The sequence below is a fragment of the Balaenoptera acutorostrata genome, chromosome 7 (assembly GCF_949987535.1).
Source record: "Balaenoptera acutorostrata chromosome 7, mBalAcu1.1, whole genome shotgun sequence".
NCBI lineage: Eukaryota > Metazoa > Chordata > Mammalia > Artiodactyla > Balaenopteridae > Balaenoptera > Balaenoptera acutorostrata.
Genome location: NC_080070.1, coordinates 78592769 through 78618568, shown reverse-complemented (window position 1 = coordinate 78618568; position 25800 = coordinate 78592769). Strand labels below are relative to the sequence as shown.

Genomic DNA, 25800 nt, shown 5'->3' with positions numbered 1-25800 from the left:
CCTTTTGTGCCTGTAGGACTAGATACATTTTACCGCATGTTAAGAGGTTAAGTAATAATTAGCCCTTTTTCCTACATGAACTTCTTTATTTGTCTCATGACTTATTTCTGCCAAAAGTAATCAGAATTCTTTGCTGTCTTCAGTAACCCAACAGCTTAAATATATTTTACTTGTAAGTTTATTTCTGGCTGATTGTCCTTTCTTTTTACTAGCTTGTCCTCTTGCTTCATCTCTTCATTTAATAAAATACTTTTAAGTAGACAGTAGACATTGTACCATTATTTTTCGTATGTGAAGCATCACAGTGACCCTTCAGTTAAGAAGTAAAGTAGTTACAAGTTGATATGTAACATCAGGGACTAAGGACATCTCAGGTAGGTGTACTGTGAATGGTTTGCAGTGGGGAGCTTCAGAGTGGTTCCAGAATGACAGGATTTCCAGAGAACCAAGTCTCCAAAATGCTTGAAACAGCTTTGAGCCAGGCTGGAGATCTCATCATCTACCCTTGGGTTTCAGTGGGAATTTGGACAGAAATTTTTTTCTAAACCCTCAGAAATAATAGGGCACATTCTTTCTTCAAAATGGGTCTTGTCAAATTCATTTCAGATTCAAAGACTATGTAGTCTCACTTCCATTCCATTTTTAGTACATTGAAAATAACTATATACATATGTGTGATTTGGTTTACAACCTAGCTATTATAAGATTAAGCAGTAGCAGTGCTAGTTAGACAAGTTATATGGTTTTGTTTGGATTATTTCTGAAGACTTAATGAATTACAATTTAATATTAACCTCTTGGTTTGTTATTACCATTTTAATGAACAAAATAATAATTTCTGAATTTTTTTAATAAGATTAATATTAGGTTGGGAGTGAAAGTCAGCACAGTTAGATGTTCAGAAATAGTGTGCTTTTTGCTGTGCCCTTTTGTGTCAATCTAGGTGTAGTTATTTCACGTAGTTTAGTAGCTAATGCCCCTTCCCTCATTCCACTGGTGGGATGAGCTTGAAAAACAATTAGAAACTAAAAACATTCCCAATGTATGTAGTACTTTGTGGTTGCAAGAGGTATTTAGTGAATGAAATACTTATTTTTAGATTTCTAAGCCTGTATATATTACAGATAGGAAACCCTACAACCAACTCAAAAAAGCTTCATTTAGAAAGCAACAGCATGCTAATAAAGCCTGAGTAACTTTAAAAGATTTATGTATAAAGTAGCGAAAAATGGGGGTAAAATACTATAAAATTTATTACTATTTACTATACTAAAATACTTATTACTAAACTTATTAGTAAGTATAGATAGATAGCCTTTCAGGTACCTAAGTCTCCTTCTATACTCACTTTTATTGACAGTGCTGAATATTACTGCTAAAATTTAATAATTATTTACTTCATTTCCTGGCTTTTCATGTTTAACATTATATGGTTTAAGTAATAATTGTAAGTCTTCTTCAGAAAAATTTGAGCCATAAAGCATAAAGTGTTTGCCCAAAGACAGTGGTTAATTGGCAGGACAGATTTCTTTGTGAGATTCATAGAGTGGGCTTTGCTGTATATTTAGACTCACTTTGGAAAATGGTGATTTTATTCTTTTAACGAACTAATTAATATAAGAGATCATCTCAGGATATTTTCTACATTACATTTCTTAAAAGTAGGTATTATATGTATCAAGGTCTTTTGATAGGTCTCTGTATTGCCCTTGATGAATAACTCCTGTGTCAAATCTTACAGAATTGTGATCTTCATAATATAAGAGGCCTTGGATATCATCTGTCTAGTCTGTCTCAATTCTCAGCTTTATAAAGTCCTCTTAATCTTTAAAAGAAAAAGATCTAAAATGTATGATGCATAAATACAGGGTTATAAAACTTTTCATGTTTGTTCCAGTGATGTCTAGCTTTTGCCTATGGTTTTAAAAAACAACATTTTTATAAATACAAAATATTCATTACCACCAAATATAAAAATAAAGTAGATGACAGTAGAGGCATGGCTTTTCTCCTCATTGTGCTTTGATTGTTCATGGACAATTTCTCTGTTTTCGAAGTGAGATGGGTTTCATATCTTCTTGAAAGTAGAGATCCAGTTTCTGCCTACTCAAAAAACAGTTCAAACTTTGTTAGGACTTACCTCCAGAAAGTGACATAGGTTAGTAGTTGATCCAATCCAGAGACAAAACTGGGTTGAGTGGTCACTAGGCATGTGACTCTCCCCTTATCCTGGTCTGCCTGTAATAGGTTCATACCTGATATGGTAGCACTGTTGCTAAATCTTCTTCACTTACACTATAGCTCTCTTTAGCCCAAGGCCAAGTCTCTTAAAAACAGCTTTGTTCCTGCAGAATTTGCTGGATTAGGTATGTCCTTAATTGAAAATGTGCCTGGTGAGCTTCCCTGGTGGCGCAGTGGTTGAGAATCTGCCTGCTAATGCAGGGGACACGGGTTTGAGCCCTGGTCTGGGAAGATCCCACATGCCACGGAGCAGCTGGGCCCGTGAGCCACAACTACTGAGCCTGCGTGTCTGGAGCCTGTGCCCCGCCACGGGAGGGGCCGCGATAGTGAAAGGCCCGCGCACCGCGATGAAGAGCGGTCCCCGCACCACGATGAAGAGTGGCCCCCACTTGCCGCAACTAGAGAAAGCCCTCGCACGAACCGAAGACCCAACACAGCCAAAAATAAATAAAGTAGCTATAAAATTAAAAAAAAAAAAAAAAGAAAATGCACCTGGTGAGCTTCCCTGGTGGCGCAGTGGTTGAGAATCCGCCTGCCAATGCAGGGGACGGGTTCGAGCCCTGGTCCGGGAAGATCCCACATGCCGCGGAGCAACTAAGCCTGTGCACCACAACTACTGAGCCTGGGCTCTAGAGCCCACATGCCACAACTACTGAAGCCTGTGCGCCTAGAGCCCGTGCTTTGCAACAAGAGAAGCCACCACAATGAGAAGTCCACGCACAACAACAAAGAGTAGCCCCTGCTTGCCACAACTAGAAAAAGCCCGTGCACAGCAACGAAGACCCAGCACAGCGAAAAATAAATAAAATACATAAATTTTTTAAAAAACAAAAGAAAATGTACCTGGTGATAGCTTCATAAATATACTGAAAACCACTGAATTGTATACTTTACAGGGTGAATTTTATGATGTGTGAATTGTATCTCAATAAAGCTTATTTTTTAACTACACATTTCTCATGCAGACTGTTTTACTACAATAATAATAGAAAGTAGTACCATATAGTTCTTTGAAAGAAGGTACATTAAGGAGGGTAGGAATCAGCTCTAGAGGTTGGCTAAAACAAAGTTGTCAGTAAACAATAAGCAGATCATGATTTTGCAGTAACATCTTTTGAGTTAGCCTGTTAATCCTTTATATTTAGCAACAGATTACATTACAGATGACTATATATTTAGGTAGCAAACTACCTGTGAGGATATGAATAATCATGACATCAACCCCAGCATTTTCATTTTATTTTATATGTGAGTTTGTTTTACATATATAAACATACAAATGGCTTTGAGTATCCTGTACTGTATTAATTTAAATGCTTAATGGAATCTTAGCCAATATTCTCTAAAATTCAAGCTGCTAGTACTGACTTACTTGCTTAAATGAAGGTCATATTTTGTTAATGCAGATAATTTTGTTTTCATACTGTCTTATTAAAAGAGCAAGAAAATATTTGTCTTTATAAATTCAATATAATTTTATTATATCTAAAACAAATGGATTTCACATTATTAGAGTTTTATAGTGCTTAGCATTACAAACAAAGATGAATCAGGTTGGGTATTAAATCAGGCTGCTACTTTTTTTTTCTCTTTTACCTTTTCAAGATTCTACAGAATGAGCAACTAGATGACATATCTCCCTTGGGTAATGAGGAGGTTTCAGCAGTTAGCCAAGCATGGTTTACAACTAAAGAAGATAAGGATTCTCTAACTAACAAAGGTAAGAGATACTGTGAATTTCAGTGTCCAGTGGAAAAAATGGACGTTAAGAAGAGCTTGTAGTCATAAGGATTCTGAGTTGGGCCTTCATAATTATGGTTGAGTAGTTACAGTAATTGAGCCTTTTCTAATTAAATTTGGCTCTGAATGGGACCATGAAACCAATATTCATTTTTCAATAATTGATCATTAGTTCTCTGATATGAAGTAGGTTATAAACAGATGCACAGTGGTGTCATTTAAAAGACAATTCAGTTATTGCTTATGGGACTGGGAAGTCAAGCCTTTTTTCAAAGTTCTGCTACTAACTTTGGTCTGATAAGTGGCTTAGAGGTTTAAAGTAATGGTGTTTATAGTGCTGCTGTGCTCGTAAGGATTGCTAGGAAGTTACTGCAACAAAGTGGAGGTTGTGTATATGCCACTCTGCAGTAAGGAAAGGAAACAAAAAGTATGTAAATTGATTGTTTTCAACCACTGTACAGTAAGTACTCATTAAGAATAAATTATTCACTTGGTATCCAATATATTATGTTTACCTTGTCCTAGAATCTTTTATACATGTTTTTTGCCCATAAAATTTATTTTTCACTGGAGAAATTTTTCAGAAAGTTTTGAGGGTGATTTGGCTTTTGTACTTGTAAGTCCTATACTGCTGAAAGGATAAGAGATGTAACTAAGAGGAAGTGATATTTTTTATGACTCTTTTACTTATCATTATCTCTATTTAGTAGGGTCAAATGTATTCTTTCTTAAAAACCAGAGGTCACAAAAGCAACTTTACCTGGGGATTTTTCAGATTTCAGATGAGTGAGACATTAAATTAGCTACATTTTATTCCTCTCAAGGAAGAATATTTTCTATAGCATTACTTGTTTTCTTTTAAAGGACATAAATGGAAGCAGGGGATGTGGTCCAAGGAAGAAATTGATATTTTGATGAACAATATTGAACGCTATTTGAAGGTATCTTATGGCATATTTTTTTGTTTCACTAATTTTTTCATCGCCAATTGCAAAAAATATCAAAGCAGCGTATTGTATATAGTACTTAGGAGCTTTTCAGTAATTAAGTAATGGATGACTGGCTAATATGTTGTAGATTAATAATTCTCAGTTGTATGATTACAGAATATTTTTAAGCACATTTTGAATTCTCAGTTTAAAATAGCTTTATTGCTTTAGTTAATACCCTGAAGTTTAGACAAAATTTTAATAGCCTCTCAGAATCTTAAAGCCCCATCTTTTCAAGCAACCTATAAATTAAGGTTTAAATTTATGTTGTATAAAGTCTAAGATATGCATCTTCTTTGAATGAGTTTATGACATCACACTAGTCTTTCCCCTTTAAAAAAAAAATTTAGTTCATTTTCATATTCAGGCTTATATCCTGTTACCTTAGTCATCCTCTTCATTAAATGTCTGATGAGAACAGAATTTTTGAAGCACTAGAAATGTGAATTGCTTTAACAAATAGTGTTGGCCTTCAAATGCCTGCCAACAGTCCATGTGGAAATTTTGAAAACAGGTGAAGAATGATATAAGGCTCTGTACCCTGTGAGTGATAACATGTTGTTAATTCTGCATGAGAACAAAGAAGGAAGAGTTTATTCTCAGGGTTAAGACAGTTATGGAAAATATTTGGAAGAGCAGGATTTGAGCTGAGTTTTAAAGAAAGGGGTGGGAGTTAGGGGTAGAATAGGGCTGGAGGGAACAGCATAAGTAAATGATGAGCGTCGGGGATTCAGAGTTCAAACCCAGAGTATGTTAAATTAACCGCTTTAACCCAAACCAAGATAATTAGCTTCTAGAACTTGGGCTTTGAAGTCCAGACCAAAGAATTAGAATTCTATCCTATAAGAAATGAGAAGAACTGGTAACTCAGTTTAGGGAGAGTTCGGTCGGGTAGATCTGTGCTCTTCTCAAGGAAATCTTTCCAGAGACTTGCTGACCATCCCAGTAATGGAGTTATGTTCAAACAGTGCATGTTTGAAATGGAGACCATTACCATTGTTTGGGAATGGGAAGTGTACAGAGTTTATTTAACTATTCTCCTCTTGTTTGATACTTAGTTTATGTACAATTTTTTACTATTTTAAATACACTGCAGCCTAGAATGTCCATGTTCTTAAGCTTAATTTTAAGCTGCACTCCTCCCTAAACTACACTTTATAAATTATAAAGAGTAAAAAACTTTAATTCTTTATTAGTGAAGAAAGATCCTTTCCACCAAGCTAATTGTTTTAAGAGAAACAGAAATATAGTGACCATTGAAATGTATCTAGAAGTGTATTAAAAGTTGTCCACTGATCACAAACACTTAAGTTAAAATTTGAAAAATGCTACAGGTTTAGATAAGGCAGCAACGAATTGGTAAAAACACTGAATTTGGGGAATTAAGAAGCTGGTTTCTTGTGTAGGAGATTGGAGTAGATGATTTCCAAGGACTCTTTCAGCTTTATGATTAAGACTTTTAGATACCCATTTCAGGTGACCAGGTGAGAGTAGTAAGGACTTTACGATAGTTGAAATAGAATTGGCAGGGAAAGGCAGATAAGCAAGTAGTCTCTAAGGAAGCCTGGTGACTGAATATTGGTGAAGAAGGAAAATGAGGAGTGGGAATAATTAAGGGTTTTTTAAAAATTGAAGATGTTTGGGAGAATGATGATAGAATTGTCAGAAATAGGAAATGTCCATAAAGATATACTGATCTTGGGAAAAGCTAATTTGTTTGATTTTGATTTTTGACTGTGATTTTCATTATGTGGTGCTCTTACAGGAACATTGTGGAGCTATTTTTAAACCAATTAATTAGGTATCATATATTCCATATTTTGGGTAAAAGGATAAGGTATTGTCACAAGCAACAAGAAAAAAAAAGGGCAGAAAAATCTTTTCATCTCACTATAATATCATCCCACAACACAGTGCCTTGCATGTAGGTACTTGTAAATATTTAGGTTTAATTGTTTGCAGAATTGAAAATGCATAAAACAACTTTAGAAAAGATTCTAAATTTTTAAAGTTTTTACTGTGAAATTTAATACATTCAGAAGAGTGTTTAAAATGCATATCAGTGTAATTTTACCTGTTTTGAAATTTACGTAAGTTGATTGATTCTCTGGGTATTCTGTAACTGGCTTCTTTTGTTCAATATTGTGATTTGGAGACCCATCCCCTGTTGATTTTTTTTTTTTTTAGCTTTCATCATGCAAATATATATACCATAAGTTACACGTTCCACAGTTAATGGTCATTTGGGTTCTTTTTAGTTTTTTGCTATTAATTTGTACAAATCTTTTGGGTGTAAATGGTATTTTATTATGGGTTTGATTTTTATTTCTCTGATTACATATTTTTATATGCTTGTTGGCCATTTGTGTTTCCTCTTTGAAATTCCTGTTTGTGTCTTTTATTAGTTTTTTCTGTGGGGTGGTTTATCTTTTTAATTTCTGTGACGTTCTTAATGTATGCTGGATACTAATGGTTTTTTGGTTGTGTTACAGATATCTTGCCCCATTTAGTGGCCTGTCTTTTCCTTCTCTCTAGGTATCATTTGATGAAAGAAGATTCTTAATTCCAGTGTCAAAATTATCATCTTTTTACTTCTGTGTTTTTGCATGCTTGTTTAAGAAATCTTCCCCTGCCTCAAGGGCATAAAGATATTCTCACATATATAGTTTTGCCTTTCACACTGATTTTTCTCCTGTGGGTATGAGATAGGGTTTCAATGTTATTGGGTTGTGGTTGTTTTTGTTTTGTTTTGTATGGATGATAATTGTCCCAGCATCATTAGGGAATGTCAGTCTTTTCCCAGTCTACAATATCCATTCTGTCCTACTCAAACTTCCACAGATGTTTCTAGGTTTTCTAATTTGTTCTTAGGTTCAGTTTCATACCTGCACCAGTACAGCTCTGTCTTCAGAAGTCCCAATACCTGACGGGGCAGGTCTCTTCATGAGTGTCTTGGCTGTTCTTGGCCCTTTGCTCTTCCATTATAAATTTAGAATCAACCTGCAAAGAATGAAAAACTGTTGGAATTTTTATTGGGACTACATTGAATCTGAATCAGTTTGAAGGGAATTAACATCTTTGTAATATTCTGACTTCCTCTTGAAGAACATTTTATAGCTCTCCGTTTTAATTAGTTCCTCTTTAATGTCAGTTGATAGTTTTATGTTTCCTCCTTAAAGGAATTGCATAACTTGCCTAAGATTTAGTCTTAATGCTTTTTTAATTTTGATGCTATTATTAGTGGGAATTTTAAAAGATTTTTTATGAGCTTTGTCTAGAAATACAAATGACTTTATTGATTTTGTAACCAGCATTCTTGCTAAGTACTCTTAAATAATTTTTGATTATAGATGTTTGGGTTTCTACATATATAACATCTGTAAATGATTCTTTTCTAATCTTTATGCTTTTTTAAAATTGGGGTATAATTGATGTACAATATTATATAAGTTTCAGGTGTACATAGTGATTTACAATATTTAAAGGTTATACTCTGTTTATAATTATTACAGTCTTTATGCTTTTTGAATGTTGGATTTTATGATTGCTCTTTCCATACCTATTGAGATTTTACTTTTTTTTCCATAAATCTCATGTGATTAATTGCTAATTTTTCTGAAATTAATACAAACTCATATTCCTGGAGTAAGCTTACTTTTTGCATTGATTATTAACCTTTTTATACATTACTGAGTTCAGTGTGCTAAAATATTTTGAGGATTTGGGGGATCGATTTTAATGAATGAGCTTGGCCCGGAAGATCTTTTCTGAAACTCCCCTTGTCTGGTTTTGCTATTGAGATTATGCTAGCCTAATCAAATGAGTGGGGAATTGTCCCCGCTTTTTATCTTTTTTTTTTTTTTTTTAAATAAATTTATCTATTTTTATTTTTGGCTGCATTGGGTCTTCGTTGCTGTGCGTGGGCTTTCTCTAGTTGCAGCGAGCGGGGGCTACTCTTCGTTGTGGTGCTCATTGCGTTGGCTTCTCTTGTTGCCGAGCACGGGCTCTAGGTGCGCAGGCTTCAGTAGTTGTGGCACGTGGGCTCAGTAGTTGTGGCTCACAGGCTCTAGAACGCTGGCTCAGTAGTTGTGGCGCACGGGCTTAGTTGCTCTGCGGCATGTGGGATCTTCCCAGACCAGGGCTCGAACCCATGTCCTTGCTTTGGCAGGTGGACTCCCAACCACTGCGCCACCAGGGAAGTCCCACCCCCTTTTTATCTTTAGGATAGTTTAAAATCAGAATTATGTTTCTCTTAATTGTTTGGTAGGATTTACCTGTAAAGTCATCTTGGCCTGGTGTTTTCATTGTGGGAAAATTATTAATAACTGATTAAATTTTCTTCATGGTCTGTGTTTATTAGATTTTCTTTCTCTTCCTGAGTCAGTTGGTAAGTTGACTTTTTCTAGGAATTCATACATTTATATAAGTTTTCAAATTTATTGCCATAAAATTTTCACAATGTTCAACTATCTAATCTCTGTAGCATCTCTCCTTAGGTGCCATTTTTCATCTCTAATATAGTTTTGTCCTTTTTTTTTTTTAAGTTTTGCCATAAGTTTATCTTTTTGTTTTTATTTAGTCTCATGGATCTTTTCAAAGAACCAATTTTTAGCATTGCTCATCCTTTCTATTCTTGATTTGATTATATTAATTTTGTTCTTATGATTTCTTCCTTTTCTACTTTCTTTAGATTTAATTTTTTGTAATTTTAAAAGGGGTTGGCAGGACTTTATTGAATTATATACAACTTATTTTTGGAACATTTAAGTATCGTATTATCTCTTGCAGCATTTTAAAGTCTATATTTGACTTATTAATGAATTATCAATATGTTATTTTTCTAAATGCCATTGATGATTTTAACATAAAAAAACTTTTAAAAAGCATAGTATATCCATATGCATTTTATCAGAAATCCCTAAATCAAAGAAATGTAACCCATTTAGGCACGTGGAATAAAAGATGCTACAGAAATCATCTTTGAGATGTCAAAAGACGAAAGAAAAGATTTCTACAGGACTATAGCATGGGGTCTGAACCGGCCTTTGTTTGCAGTTTATAGAAGAGTGCTTCGCATGTATGATGACAGAAACCATGTGGGAAAGTATGAAAACTTGTAATGCTGCATGTTTTCATGTAATTTAGGGGTAATATTTAAGGAACTATTTTTTTAAATAAAATTATGATCAAAGCCTTAATTGAAGATAGTTATGAATTACTGTTGAGTGATGTTAGTATTTTTATTGTCCAGGTCCATGTTGTAAATACGGTGAAACCTCATTACAATAAGGCCTCTTTTAGAAATTAGAATCTAAATTACTTTATATAGGTTTAAGACCTAGCTGACTTAATACATCAAAGTCTGCTTTGTAGTAAAGTAACATTATAAAAAGTATAGTAGTGGTTAAAGATTTAGGAAGTATAAAAAGAACTCTAAATTTATTGGTAACATTTTTCCTGTTCATTTCTATAGTATAACATTTCCTAGGTCAGTGACTTTTTTTTTTTTTTTTTTTTAATAAAACCAGAGTAGAAAATAGCTAAATTTCTGGATATAATGCGTGGATTTCTGTTATCGGTAATATCTGTGAGAAGCCATCATATCTTCAATGCAATGACAATATGGTGTTGTTGACATATTTTAAATTTCTCTTTGGGAGTTTTAGGTGGTAGTAGTGTGGCTTACTAGATACTGCTTTTAAAAAGAACATTGCATTGGCTATATTGAGTACTTACCCACTAAAAAGAAAGCCTTTACATGGAGCAAGAATATGTCAGTTGTCCATGCATGGGTAGAGAAAATAAAGAGAACTTAAAATTTTTCAGTGACTTGTGAGAATTGACCATAGATTTTCTTTTTAGCTCCAGTTTACCATGTCATCCATAAGTCTTTCAGAATAGCTATGATATTAGAGTACCTAAACCTAATTTGAAATAATGCAAGAGTTAGGCAGCATAAGAGAAAATATGTTTTAAATGTTGAATTTTCCTAGAGGAAATTGTTACAGTGCTCACTTTTATTATAGCTTAAAGTATTTGTTGTGGTTTTTTTTAATAGAGGCATTAATTTTGATTTTTATTAATCTACTTTGAAATTGGTTACTTTAAAAATGTTATCAATATGCTAAGTGACTTAACATTTGGCTCCCTAAGTGAAATTCTGATTTTTATTAAGTTTGTTAGCATTCTTTGTTTTAATTGATCTTTTAAAAATTTCTTTAAATTTCTAGATACACACCTGAAGAAATTGAAAAGCTCAAGGAGTAAGTTTAACTTTCTTTTTTTCATTAGTTCTGATAGTTGTGTTTTAATTTTTTAAAATATTTTGTGTTTTCTAAAGTTTTACTTTGAAAATGTCGAGAGATTTTTGGTAGACTGGTACAATTTAATCCTGCTGTTAAGCATAGTTGACTGTGTAAAGAACTTATCAAATCTATATCTGCACAGAGTAGCCATGTCCATACGTTGTCTTCTCTTGTTGTTAGTAACCAAATGAAATGTGTCCTTAGACCACTAATAGGGGTTACAGAAGAGATTAGATCACCATTCTTGGTGACCTGAAGACTAAGTCTGGGGAACTTACATACCAGGATCAAAACCAGGGTTGTGCTAATGGCTTAGTTTAGAATGGCGAGTTGGCAAATGTTTCACTGGCTATCTGGGCTGACTCTACCTTATACAGTCTTATTTTGCAGGAAACATAATTTTGGGACCATAAAGTATGGGTTAATGGATTGTATGGATCATGAAAAAAAAAACCCGAAGGCTGATCCTGTTTATGATAATAAGGACTTGTGAAACTGTTTCAGGTGTCTGAGAAGAGCTTGTTAGGAGTGCTCAAAAGGGAAAAATCTGGGGATTGCCTGGGAGATTGTGTCAATAACCTGAGGGGAAATTTGGTCTTTTTTGAACACATATCCAAGTTACTTATTTCTTCTCTGACCCAGGAAAAAGGCAATTGCTGCCTGTTTTTTTTTCACCCACAGACAACTGTGGACCCCAAAAAAAGGCCACACTTTCAAACTTTGGCTCTCAAAGTATTGCTGCCCACAACTTCCAAACCAGTCAAATGGGAAGAAGAAGAATGAAGAATAAATGATGAAATTAAAAGGGAGAAAACAGTTGAACCAAATGCTGATTGGCAGACTCTTGTTTTAGGCTCCGGATAAAGCATGGCAATGACTGGGCAACAATAGGGGCGGCGCTAGGAAGGAGTGCCTCTTCTGTCAAAGATCGGTGCCGACTGATGAAGGACACTTGCAACACAGGTACTGTGAGTGCCACCGGTGTTTTTTGTCACCATTTGAGCTCCCTGCCCCTTCAGATACTGCTTTCTCTTCTGTTCTGGAAAGGGATTTGCCATTCATTGTAGTTGAGGTTTTATTTTCTAGTGTCCTTTTTCTTCAGATAGACCCAACTAATCCTTTATTTTTGTGCTCTGTGTAGTAAGGTGATATTTTTCACAGGGACACATCTCCTCAGTTTCAAAGGTTTTATTTAGGTCTAGCATGTTTCCATTTTGTAGCAATTCAGAACTGCTCCAGTTGGGGAAGTAATTTTTTTTTTTTTTTTTTTTTTTAAAAGGATTTTCTTATTTATTTATTTATTTATTTATTTTTATTTTTGGCTGTGTTGGGTCTTCGGTTCGTGCGAGGGCTTTCTCCAGTTGCGGCAAGCGGGGGCCACTCTTCATCGCGGTGCAGGGACCGCTCTTCATCGCGGTGCGCGGGCCTTTCTCTATCGCGGCCCCTCCCGTCGCGGGGCACAGGCTCCAGACGCGCAGGCTCAGCAATTGTGGCTCACGGGCCCAGCTGCTCCGTGGCATGTGGGATCTTCCCAGACCAGGGCTCGAACCCGTGTCCCCTGCATTAGCAGGCAGATTCTCAACCACTGCGCCACCAGGGAAGCCCGGAAGTAATTATTTTTAAGTCTAACAGGTACTTCTAAGGCATATGTGTAGGAAGTAATTTTAATTTAAGCCCATCTAACTATTGAACTTATGTTGGTAACAGCTTATCAGCTCATATTTATGAAAAACTGTAGTTCCAGGCAGGTCCCAACTTAGGAAGAAGCTGTGTTCCAGAGGTTTGTATGTATCTTGCTTATTTCAAATTCAAAGTACATTTTTCCATAGAAAAAACTCGTGATTGGTGTTTCAGACCACAGATGCCCAGTCAATTCGTAATGTATACAGATGTACTAATTGATGATAGATACTGTTAAACCTAACCTTTATGACCAACAACAGTATTCAGGCTCCACCACCAACTCTCACTTACCTTTCTGAGCCTCAGTTTCCTCTATAAAATGAAGAAGTTAGAAAATGAAGAAATAGATGATTTGATAGTTCCCTTTTTAGCTCTAATTTTTTCTGAAGGATCCATAATCTATGCTCAGTTTTTCAATTAGAAAAATAGTTCTCAAGCTAGGCTTGAGCTTCCAGGGAATATAATTTTTGTCCTCACCCCCTACCCTGCTGAAGTGGAGTCAGGAATGTTTCCTCCTTAACCACTCCACCAGCACTATTACCTATAAGGCAATGAAAACATAAATTCCACCAACTCTAATTCTGTAGTGAATGACAGCTTAATGAATGAAGCAGGAATGGGAGCTTTAGATTTACAATGGGACCCCAGAGGTTCATGGAAGACACTGAGTATAGAACCCCTTTTGTGAGCATAATGGAAAAACACTATGCCATTCCCTGATTGCCAGCCTCAGGGAATGCTCTGCCTGTTAACTTGCCTTGTTGCTATGTATACTTTTGGATCAGGAGTTTTCTCTTTGGACCACGCCATGAGATGGTAGTCTGAGTTTCCCCTTCCTTTTTCGCCATGCTAAAATAGGACAGCAGCGGGGCTTCCCTGGTGGCGCAGTGGTTGAGAATCTGCCTGCTAATGCAGGGGACACAGGTTCGAGCCCTGGTCTGGGAAGATCCCACATGCCGCAGAGCGGCTAGGCCCGTGAGCCACAACTACTGAGCCTGTGCGTCTGGAGCCTGTGCTCCGCAACAAGAGAGGCCGCGATAGTGAGAGGCCCGCGCACCACGATGAAGAGTGGCCCCCGCTTGCCACAACTAGAGAAAGCCCTCACACAGAAACCAAGACCCAACACAGCCATAAATAAATAAATAAATAAAATTTTAAAAAAATAAAAATAAAAATAAATAAAAAATAAAATAGGAGAGCAGGACTTTGTCTTGAATCCATGATATCCAGAACTGTGCCTAGCACATAGATATTCAGTATATATTTGTTGAATGAATGAATGCCTGAAAGGCAAGCACATAGCCTTTTTGAAATTTTCCAGAAGTTTTCAGCTACTAGTAACAAAATGGAAACAGAGTGGAAGACATTTTTAAGAGGTTTTCTTTTTTTTTCCTGTTTTTCTGCTTAAGCTTTTTTAAGAAAAAGGCTAATAGGAACATGTGATATTATTAGTGGGTTTATGGGTTCAAAAAAACTGAAATAGAAATATGTTTGGTTACCAATCTCAGACTTATATTTTATCACAGTAGCTTGGAGTTGGGAAAGGAGACGGTATAAACCTAGTTTTTATTTTTACTGAAATGGGTGGGAAGCCATAGGTGTTACTCTACTTGTCCCTCCTCTTTCATTCCTGTAAATAATGGTCTCTATTGAGCTTATTACTTCACTTCTGCAGAGCAGGGAGTCTTAGGTGGGACTAAGAAAAAAGTATGGATTTTTGTGTCCATCAAGCCATCAATGGAACACTTCCCAGTTAGGACTTAGTATAACTTGAGAAAATATAATTTTTTCTAGCTATGTTTTGAGTAGTTTTTCTTTCCTAAAGAGTCAGTCAGTGCTTTCTATTAGGATTCTATATTTTCTTTTGTAGTACTAAGAACCTTACTGGGTTAGTAACTGTCTTAGCAGGTATATGCAGGTTTTCCATGTTTCATTCAGAAATAATTCTAATACTACTGCATACTTCCCATCAGTCTTTTGAAATACAGGGCTGAATCTGATTTGCAAAACAAGGAGAAGGTAGCAGTGGTAGTCTGGATGATTTCCTTCTTTCAGGGAAGTGGACAGAAGAAGAAGAAAAGAGACTTGCAGAGGTGGTTCATGAATTGACAAGCACTGAGCCAGGTGACATAGTCACACAGGGTGTGTCTTGGGCAGCTGTGGCAGAACGAGTGGGTACTCGCTCAGAAAAGCAGTGTCGTTCTAAATGGCTCAACTACCTGAACTGGAAACAGAGTGGAGGTACTGAGTGGACCAAGGAAGATGAAATCAATCTCATCCTCAGGTGTGTGTCCTAAATCTTTTAATAACAAAAGCTGCTTAATTGCTGTGGCTATCTAGATTGGCTTTCCTCTTTTGGTTTCCATAGATGCCTAATGTCTGAAAAGCATCCTTTCCATAGAGAGCCACTGTTTAAAATCCTAAATATTTCATATTGAGCTCTTTTTTGTTTTGTTTTGTGTTTGTTCCTTTTTTAGTGGATTTAAAGTACCAGATTGAAGGCGTGGAGACTGAAGGCCTCTCTATATCCGCAGAACAGGTATGGCACAGGCAGCGGCAGTGCAGCTTTTCCACTGCCCCACCAATGTGCCTCAGTCCTAGCCAAGAGGGACCATGTTGAGGGTAAGAGGGCTATCAGTCTCCATGCCCTTCAATCTTTGGCTACTATGCTAAGATCGCCCAGTCCACAGTTACCCCACACCTTCAAATCGGACCAAATTAGACACTTCCATTTCATACATATCCAAAAATAGCTTTAAGATAATCCCAGGTTTATTTTTTACATTAGTTGGTTTAACCATTAAGACTCAGAAACTCAAATGAGCAAAAATACCAGCAAGAAAATATCTGAGACACTTAAGTAGTAGAAGCTGCTTTTGTGGCTACACCCTACTGAAAATCAAGATCGTGACAGTTAAAACTAGAAAACAAATAGACATTAAAATCCCAAATTTAGTTGTACTATTTTGTATTGATTGTGGTTTTTTGGGTTGCAGCCTGAGTATTGTTTTTATCTTTTTATCACTTCGTTTTGAGTTTCGTTTTTAATATAGTTTTTTCCAGCTAGTCATCTTTATAAATAGTTCCTTTCTAAATAATTTTGTTTATTTTACAAATGGAAAAGCTCAGATCTAGGAAATAACTTATTGTAACACACTATAAAACATTGTAGAACACTATACAACTAAACCTGTCCTTATCTTATTCTTAGCTATTCCCTTTCCTTCACTGTGCTTCCTCTGGTTCTGACCATTTATGGTACAGCCCATTGGTGGTACCATTAAGAAGGCTGCTACTGTGATGTCATAGCTCTTAGCTCTGGAAGCAGGTCTGCACTCCTGCAATCCATCCTTTCCTGTGTACCTGAACAGTAGCATCTCAGTGACACAACCTGCCATTCCCTTTATTGCCAGTGCCGTCACCTGTAGTTAGAGGAGGGTTCTTATGGAGAAACAGACATCTAACAGATGCTTATTTTGTAACTTGTAGGATAGCAGAGCTTGATGTAGCTGATGAAAATGACATAAACTGGGATCTGTTAGCAGAGGGATGGAGCAGTGTCCGTTCACCACAATGGCTTCGAAGTAAATGGTGGACCATCAAAAGGCAAATTGCAAACCATAAGGATGTTTCATTCCCTGGTAATGTATTATTTGCTTCTTAAGTCCTTCCTTTGTCTTAACTCTATTTAGTCCTCAAGGAATTAGAGGTTAGAAGTTCTTTGCCTCAGCTGAAGAGATATGAATCATAGTAGGTTTTTACTTCAACCTCTGCCCTATTTCTTTGGGTAACTGTCTTCCCCTGAGAAGAGTTGATATGATTTATAATTCTCAAAGCACCAAAGATAAACTATACACATCTACACACATTCTTATCCTCTCACATAAACTATGAAGAGGAAATAAATTTTACATGTATATTTTCACTGTATACAAAGATGTAAGAACTTACATTTAAATCAACTTTTACGAATTGAATAATTTCAGATATCTTAACTGGGTTAGAGAAATTCTGTGGTGATTTATTTTGTAGAACAAAAGCTTGCAAATTTCTAATTTCATTTGTTATGTAAATCTAGATATCTTAGGTTTGCTTAAGCGAGATACAGCATACTTTCCACTTCACTGTCTGCTTTGTTCTTAGACACGGAACTAAATTGTAGAGTCTGTGTGATTTAGGTAATCAGATTCCCTCCCATTGGTATAGTGCTCCAACTTCCATTTTTGCAAAGGAAAATTAAATGCTGAGGAATTTGGCTTGATGAAAATGTGATTATTTTTCTTTAAATACCCAGTTATAAATTTATTTTACATTTTAAAAATTATAAATTCTGGTATAACCAGGAGAGTGAATGAATACTAATGTAACATGAACCCAGCCAGATTGTAGCATTACCTGAGAGGATTGATGTAGTTTATCGTGATTAGTAGAGGAGTTGGCTTTCCTGTACAAGAACTCAAGGTGGTTGCATACTGTTTGGAAAAGTTCAGCTGCTACTCTGGAGTTGTAAGTTAGACTCACAGCAAACTGATTATGTTCTTGCAGTGGCTAAAAAGTGCCCAGGGTTGGGGGAGGGAGAGTAGTAGACTATTCATTGCTGAATGAAAATAAGTTAATTAGCATTACCAGTATTCTCCCTAAATAGTAAGAATTTTATCAAGAAGTCCTAGGGCATAGAAAATGTCTTATTTCCATGTTCCTTACAATGGCTATTAATTCATCTTTGATGGCAAAAACAATATCATGTTATGAATTTTTTTAATCTCTTTTGACGGATGTGTCCAAAAATTTCCAGACAGGTTGTAGTTTTTAAATATTTTTATTGTTATTTTGGTAAGATCACATATCCAGTATACAATTATTTATTCCAAATACTTTCCCTCCTTACCCCCCACCTCCCTTGCTGCTTAGATGGTGGTCTGTCGGAGAATCAATGTTCTTTTTGTCTACCCATCTCCCTTCAGTCTTGATAAAAGGTCTTAAACAGTTACATGAGAATCAAAAAAACAACCCAACGCTTTTGGAGAATAAATCAGGATCTGGAGTTCCAAACAGTAATTCCAATTCCAGCGTACAGCATGTTCAGATCAGAGTTGCCCGCTTGGAAGACAATACAGCCATCTCTCCAAGCCCCGTGACGGCCCTGCAGATTCCAGTCCAGATCACCCATGTCTGTAAGTAACATCCAGACTCCATGCTGTTTGAACTACATGATTTCGTTAATGGCTCTGACACCTTTCAGTCTTCTAGAATGTTGACAGAAATTTATCCAAGTTGAGAAATTAAAGGAGATCTAAGGCATTTTATGTTTATTAGCTTGATTAATATTTGCACAAAGGATGAATGTGTGACAGGAAAGACTGATAACCCACTGCCCAGCCATTATAAACCACTTTAAATCATCTTACTTTCTAGGTGTTATAAAGACTTAATGGTTAATAGAAAACCACCTAAAATACAGTCAACTAAGCCAAGACACAGAGTCCCTAGGATGGCACACCACTTGTAGTCATTCACCAGAAGACACACAAGTGAAGAATGGATTTGAAGTGACACGTAGAAGACATGGGTTTTGGTGAGGTTGAAAAACATTGTCTTCAGAGAGTAAAGAACCAGTGTCCTACGGGAACTGTTCTGTTCACCCCTCTCTTCTCCTTAGCCTGTGACATGGTTTTTGTGCTTAATGAGATGAGAGCCCAGTGATTGTTATAGGGAAAGGAAATTTATTTCCTAAGATCTAAGCCAAGTTGATCTTTCTCCCTTTCCATTACAGAGGGACAGAAAAGGAATGAGGATAAAATTCTCTGAACCATATTATTTTTCACTTTTACCTCACCTTTGCCAAGAGTTTATCAATCACTTGGTGTTATTCTCAATCAGGGGATTATTGGCATTTTAAGTGGGACAGTTCTTTCTTGGCAGGGATGTCCTCCTGCACATTGCGGGATGTTTAGGGTCCCCTGACCTCACCCACAGAATGCCAACCGTGCTTTCCAGTCGGTAAGACAAATACAAATACCCTGCAGATTTTCATATATACTCTATGATCCCATTTGAGAATCACTGGGCCACTTACTGGCATTATTAACACTGTATTTCTGGGAATTCCATGGCAGTCCAGTGGTGAGGACTCCGTGCTCTCACTGCCCAGGGCGTGGGTTCAGTCCCTGGTCAGGGAACTAAAATCCCAGAAACTGCGCAGCACAGCAAAAAACAAACGGACCAAAAAACAAAAAAACAAAAAACCTATATTTCTGATGTTTAAATTAATTATGCTTGTCTTATTCTTAAAGTTCTAATTTAAATTTGGTTATTTGCTTTAGCTTTCTGCCAGTGCAGTAAAGCATGAAGAATTTATTTTCTTTAGCCCTGCTTGTTTTGTTTTGTAGTCTTGAGCACTGCAAAGCAACTGAAATTACTAGTCCACCATAAATGTGAGAGCTCCTGTTGGCTAAAAATTTTTTGTGCATGGAGAATGTTACAATTTTCCTTGGCTATTGGGTTGACAATACTTACTGGGAAAATAGCAAACATTTTATAAATGGTACCTTAATATCGTTCACAGCATGGCTTTTTTTTTGTTGTTTAAGTACTAGAATAATTTTATTTCTTCCAGCAAGAAATGTGAGTATATTAAGAGTTTAACAACATACCCATTATTCTTGGCATTCGAGCTAAAATCTCACGATTGTTTCTTCCTTTAGGTTAGAGGTCAGGGATTAGCAAACTTTAGGGCCAGAACAGTAAATATGAATATATTAGGCTTTGCAGGCCACATAGATCTCTATGGAATTTTCTTTTTGTTTTTAAACAATCCTTTAAAAATGTAAAAACCATTCTTAGCCTTGAGCCACATTTGTCTCCAGCCATAATTTGCTTACCTTTCATTTAGGTTATTTATCTGAAATCACTTCAAATTATTCTAGGTATGATCTTAAGAATCCATCAAATAGTAAGAGAACTAACATGAATTCAGTGCATTTCTTTTAAACTGAGAAGCATTATAGTAAGAGTATAATAAACTAACAAACACTATACATTAAAAGTCAATTTCAGATCATTTTTCACATAGATTTACCTACAGGTGGGACTGAAAACACCAAAAGAGATCACATTTCTTCTCGTTAGCCCTAGTTCTGTATAACCTTGAGCAGACACTGATCAAGTCTGAGCCTCAGCTGACATATCTGTAAAGAGATTATACTGTCTGATCTCTGAAGTGCTATTTAGTCTCCCTAGTACGGTCATCTGAAACTATATATATTTCATGTTTCTGATCCTCACAACAACTATATGAGGTAGACAGGGCAGATAAAGTCTCTGAACATTAGTTTGGGTTAAAGTAAGTTATTTGCCCAGGTTTACATTGCCAGAAGTGATGTCACTACAACTAAAGCCTAGTGTTATAGGACACCTATATATTCCAGACATTTATACTTCTTACCAGAAGGTCCAGTAAAACTTACTTTTTTATCAAGTCCCTGTCTCTTTGCAGGGTAGCCTTAGTGTATTCCTCTTACTTCCTAACATTAGAAATATTTTATGATCTATAGCAGGGGTTAGCAAATATTGTCTCTGTCATAGCTACTCAACTGCCCTCGTAGTGCAAAAGCAACCGTAGAAAATACATAAACGAACAGGAATGACTGTGTTCCTATAACACTTGATTTATAAAAACTGATAGTGGGCTGGATTTGGCTGTGGGTCATGGTTGGCTGACCCTTGTATCTATGCCATCCCAGACAAGTCCATTAGATTTCTTATCTCTTATAAGAAATTTAAATGACTTCGGGTTTCTAGGCAAATTATTCAATATGAGATTGCCCTCATAATTAATTGAGTACACTAAGAAAATTTATATTTACAAAGTGTTTATTTATTGTCCTTGTTCTTACCACAGCTTCAGCAGACTCCCCTGCTGCTACTGTTGACTCGGAAACAATAACACTAAACAGTGGAACACTACAGACATTTGAGATTCTTCCAGTGAGTAACTACTTTAAAAAGCAGATATTGGCCATTTTATGCATAAGAAAGATCAGTTGGTATCAGTTTTAGAAATGTTATATAGGCAAATGAAATGTAAAAGTTAACCTGATTGTCATTAAGTGTAACTATATCCATGGCTTTGAAAGCCAAGATGGTTAGAAGACAACATAAATCAGACTTCCACTTTTATAATTAGTCTTTTTTTTTCATCTGTATATCAACCAATAATATGTTCTTTTTACAGATGAAAATGACAGTGCTAACAAGTAGGGTACATGCTATGTATTTTTATTGAGTCATAAACAAATATATACTCAAAAAGTTCATATTGGTTATTTGAGGAAAAGTTTATGGAATGAATTATTTAACGACAGTCAGTAAACACTGTACTAGCCCATTGGGGGATACAGGATTTAAAAGTCCTAGTCATAAATGATATAGCCACTTAGGCAAAGAATCTTGCAATCCCTAAAAAGGTTAAACATATAGTAACCATATGACCTACCAATTCTAATCCCAGGTATACCTCAGAGAAGTGAAAATATACGTCCACATAAAAACTTGTACATGAATGTTCATAACAACTAAAAAGCAGAAACAACTCATATGTCCATCCGCTGATAAATGGGTAAATGTGCTGCAGCCATACAAATGATTATTTGGCAGTAAAAAATATGCTACCACGAGGATGAACCTTGAAAACATTATGCTAAGTGAAAGAAATTAGACACAAAATATATAGTGTACGACTCCCATTTATCTGAAACGTCAAAAATAGGCAAATCTGTAGAGACAGAAAATAGATTAGGGGTTAACTATGCTAAGATGTTTTGGGGAGAGATGGGGCATGACTGCTAATTTAAATGTAATTCCTTGGAGGGGTGGTGATGAAAATTGAAAAGAAAAATGCACCAGTTCTTTGCCTGCTTTCTAAAATAGGTAAACCCAGAATTATTAGCTCATTTTTCATGAAGAAAATATAAAGTATATTTTATTTAAATTATGTCAAGATTTATTTGCTGTGAAGAACATAAGGGGTATTAGTGCAAGAGTTTATTTATCCTATCCAAAGCCAAATCTCATAGGAATGGCCCACCTAGCAAAAGGTTCTCTTTTGGAACTCCTACTAGGCCACTTGCTTAAGTTAAGCCTCGGTTTCCTAATCCATTGGTCTCCAAAATAGGGATGTGTAAGAAGACCATTTGCCACAGGTAGAAAACAGAACTTTGCTTTACATTTTTTGCCACCTCACCCTCCCTTTCCCACGGTCAAATAAACAATATATACACATATATTTAGGGTATGTGTTCAGGTTTTAATTTACAGGGTCACAATCAAATATTTAGAGACTCTTATTTATAAATAAAACATGATAATAGTGCCTCAGCTTCAAAAAATTATGAACGTTAAATGTATTTAAGGGCTTCCCTGGTGGCGCAGTGGTTAAGAATCCGCCTGCCAGTGCAGGGGACACGGGTTCAAGCCCTGGTCTGGGAAGATCTCACATGCCGCAGAGCAACTAAGCCCGTGCACCGCAACTACTGAGGCTGTGCTCTAGAGCCCGCGAGCCACAACTACTGAGCCCATGTGCCGCAACTACTGAAGCCCGCGTGCCTAGAGCCCGTGCTCCGCAACAAGAGAAGCCACCGCAATGAGAAGCCCGTGCACCGCAATGAAGAGTAGCCCCCGCTCGCCGCAACTAGAGAAAGCCCATGTGCAACAAAGACCTAACACAGCCAAAAATAAAAATTAATTAATTAATTAATTAAAAATGTATTTAAGCCTATTAAATAAAATACATGTATGTGATGTACATGTAAAGTATTTATTATACTGCCTGATCATATGTGATTAATAAATACAACCTTTAGGAAAACGTTTAGCTTTACTTTAGCTTTCAACCTTTAGGAAAACCTTTAGCTTTTATTTATTAATAAATAAAACCTTTAGGAAAACTTCTATAGAGAGGGAGGGAAAAAAGTGAGTTGAGTCCCCAGTGTGTGCCAGGCACAGGCACAGTCATTTCTAATCCTCAACAAACCTTTCCATGAGAAGTAGTTACTATCTCTGCTTTAGCATTAAAGAAACCTAGATTCAGTGAGTCAGTAGCCAGGAGAGCTGTTGTGGCCTAAGTCCACAAGACCACATCAGACTAAAGAACCCAGGCTATATGACTTTAACTTCTAGCTCTATTCTAAGTGCAAAAACTTTTCCTTCATAGTGTTAGGATAAACCAAACTCAGATTATCACGTAGAAGCTTATGGTTGTGAAACATGTGTTGTTGTTCAATAGTTTTGTTACACTTTCATAAAAGATCTCAAAAGATAAATGTACTGTCAGTGAACCAGCTTTTCAAGTAGGAGCTTTTTCTTTCAACGAACACTAATTGCTATTTCTATACATTTTCTCTGAACATAAAAAAATTTCCTAAAATTACACTATGAAAAAAATCTATTCAAGTAAGTAAACACTGCCATAGTGCCTTTTGGAAAATGTGAAGCTTTTTTAACTGGGAGACTGCTAGTTTTTATGTGCTACAGAGAAGGGATAAAGAGGGAAGACGAGGCATGCTGAATTACTGTGCTAGAAACAGTGGCTTATGAGACCATGTCTTGGACCTGAAACAGATAGCTGAGACCAGACCATAGACATACAGAGAGTGAAGAGTAGGATCAAGCCTTTCCTTTGTTAAACCTGCAGGCCGAGAAATGACTTACAACAGATGAATAGTCCAGAATATTATACCCTTCATTTTATTATTTGCCCCTTCATGATTGGTAAGTACATTTGTGGCTAGTAAATTAAAGTCCCCGTTTTGGATGTCAAGCTAGACTTAATGGGTACTCAGTGGTTTGGCGCACCTGTGTTGATCTTGTTTTTCTTTTTCCTTCAGTCTTTCCATTTACAGCCCACTGGCACTCCAGGCACCTACCTACTTCAGACAAGCTCGAGCCAAGGTCTTCCCCTAACTCTGACTGCTGGCCCCACAGTAACCCTGGCGGCTGCTGCTCCCGCCTCTCCTGAACAGATCATTGTTCATGCTTTATCTGTAGGTCACCTTATATAAACTCCTTCTTGAGTTTTCTAGTTTCTGTAGAAAAGACTCGCTAACTGAAAAGTACCACCCGAGAGGGGCTCATGTGCCTTCAATTACAGTATCGTGGGGGAGGGGGAAATAAATTTTGAGCTTCGTTCAAACACTTTAGTATCGATACCTGTTAGGGACCAGGATTAGTTGATACAAAATATAAGAGCCAATACTAATGTAGTCCATTTATTTAAACAATTCTTCCTACCACTGTTGTTCCAGGAGCAATGTTTTACACCTTCACTGGGGTACATCCCTCCTTCCCTGGGTCTCCTTACATGACATGGACTTCCGTTAGGGGAAAGGGGATATTATGAGAGCAGAGGCCCCAGTGTGTAAAGAATAGGGGTTCTAGAAAAACAGTGATAAGAACACTGAAGTTCCAGAGGTGAGAGAGAGGCATGGAGGGGACAATAGGGTACCACTTATAAATATCATTTGTTGTCTATAACTTTAGTCTGGTGGGTACTTTTTCATTTTGCCACTGATCGTTTTCTTTAACATTTTATAGCCAGAACATTTGTTGAACACAAGTGACAACGTCACAGTGCAGTGTCACACACCAAGAGTCATCATTCAGACAGTTGCCACAGAAGACATCACCTCTTCCATATCCCAAGCAGAACTGACAGTGGATGGTGAAATTCACTCATCTGATTTTCCTGAGCCTCCAGATGCCCTAGAAGCAGACACTTTCCCAGATGAAATTCATCAGCCTAAGATTACTGTAGAGCCGTCATTTAATGATGCTCATATATCCAGATTCAGTGACCAAAATAGCACAGAACTGATGAACAGTGTTATGGTCAGAACAGAAGAAGAAATCTCTGACACCCACCTTAAACAAGAGGACGCACCCTCCCCTTTAGCCCGGGCTTATGTTACTGAGGTAAGTTGCACTTAAGGAAATAGCCTTAAGCCTCAAACCTGCAGTTTGGGAAAAGCCTAGAAATCAATTATGGGAAGATGTCCTCAGTACCTCCTGTTTTCTTAAGACACACAAAATAAAGCACAAACCCCTACCTGACCTGAAGTATCATTCAACCAGCAGTGTTGCTCTTACCACAGTTCCTCACTAAAACCTTTCCTTCTCCACCCCCTATAGACCGAGAAATGTTTGTTGGAACCCGTGGAAGCATTTTCCTGAGGGTGGTCTGTAACAGGTCTTTGTGGTTCAGTGTAGGAACCTCATCCCACAGTGCTACAGCATTGTTTCTTCTGTATTCAGGACCTATAACTGAACTGGTTCTTTTAAATTATTTTTTGCTAGTATGTAATACATTGGAGTATGAGGTTATCACTTTTGTCCATTTTAAGACCTTAACTTTGATTTCTTTTAATTTTAACTTTAAAGTGGGATAATATTTGAAAGTTAAGTCCCTTCAAGCCTAAATGTGTTTGGGGACTTAAGGAAAACTAATAAGGAATATGAGACAGAATCTCATTTTTTTAATTATTATTACTTAGGATTTAGGGTCTCCTACCATAGAAGAACAAGTTGATCAAACAACAATTGATGATGAAACGATACTTATCGTTCCTTCACCACATGGCTTTATCCAGACGTCTGATGTTATAGATACTGAATCTGTCTTGCCTTTGACAACACTAACAGGTACTGTAACTCCCTCGAGTGCCTGATAAATCTTAAGGTGGAAATCTTCTTGTTAAATTTTCACTTTGGTAGAAGAACACTTACTCTAAATTCTTGACATGGATTAGAGGATATATACATTTAAGATTAACTTGAAACTTATCTCATTA

General features: G+C 36.6%; 1 protein-coding gene across 5 annotated transcripts in view; it reads left to right on the top strand.

Moving 5' to 3' along the window:
• DMTF1 (cyclin D binding myb like transcription factor 1) overlaps positions 1-25800 on the top strand; it is a 44583-nt gene that overhangs the window by 17486 nt on the left and 1297 nt on the right. For all 5 annotated transcript variants that reach the window (XM_057550605.1, XM_057550603.1, XM_057550604.1 and 2 more), the window contains 12 exons: positions 3847-3961; positions 4846-4922; positions 9917-10074; positions 11201-11233; positions 12129-12238; positions 15014-15242; positions 16448-16599; positions 17923-18132; positions 20859-20944; positions 23842-23997; positions 24548-24925; positions 25504-25651. In XM_057550605.1, the coding sequence (XP_057406588.1) occupies positions 3847-3961; positions 4846-4922; positions 9917-10074; positions 11201-11233; positions 12129-12238; positions 15014-15242; positions 16448-16599; positions 17923-18132; positions 20859-20944; positions 23842-23997; positions 24548-24925; positions 25504-25651 (1852 nt within the window). The remainder of the gene's footprint in view (positions 1-3846; positions 3962-4845; positions 4923-9916; positions 10075-11200; positions 11234-12128; positions 12239-15013; positions 15243-16447; positions 16600-17922; positions 18133-20858; positions 20945-23841; positions 23998-24547; positions 24926-25503; positions 25652-25800) is intronic.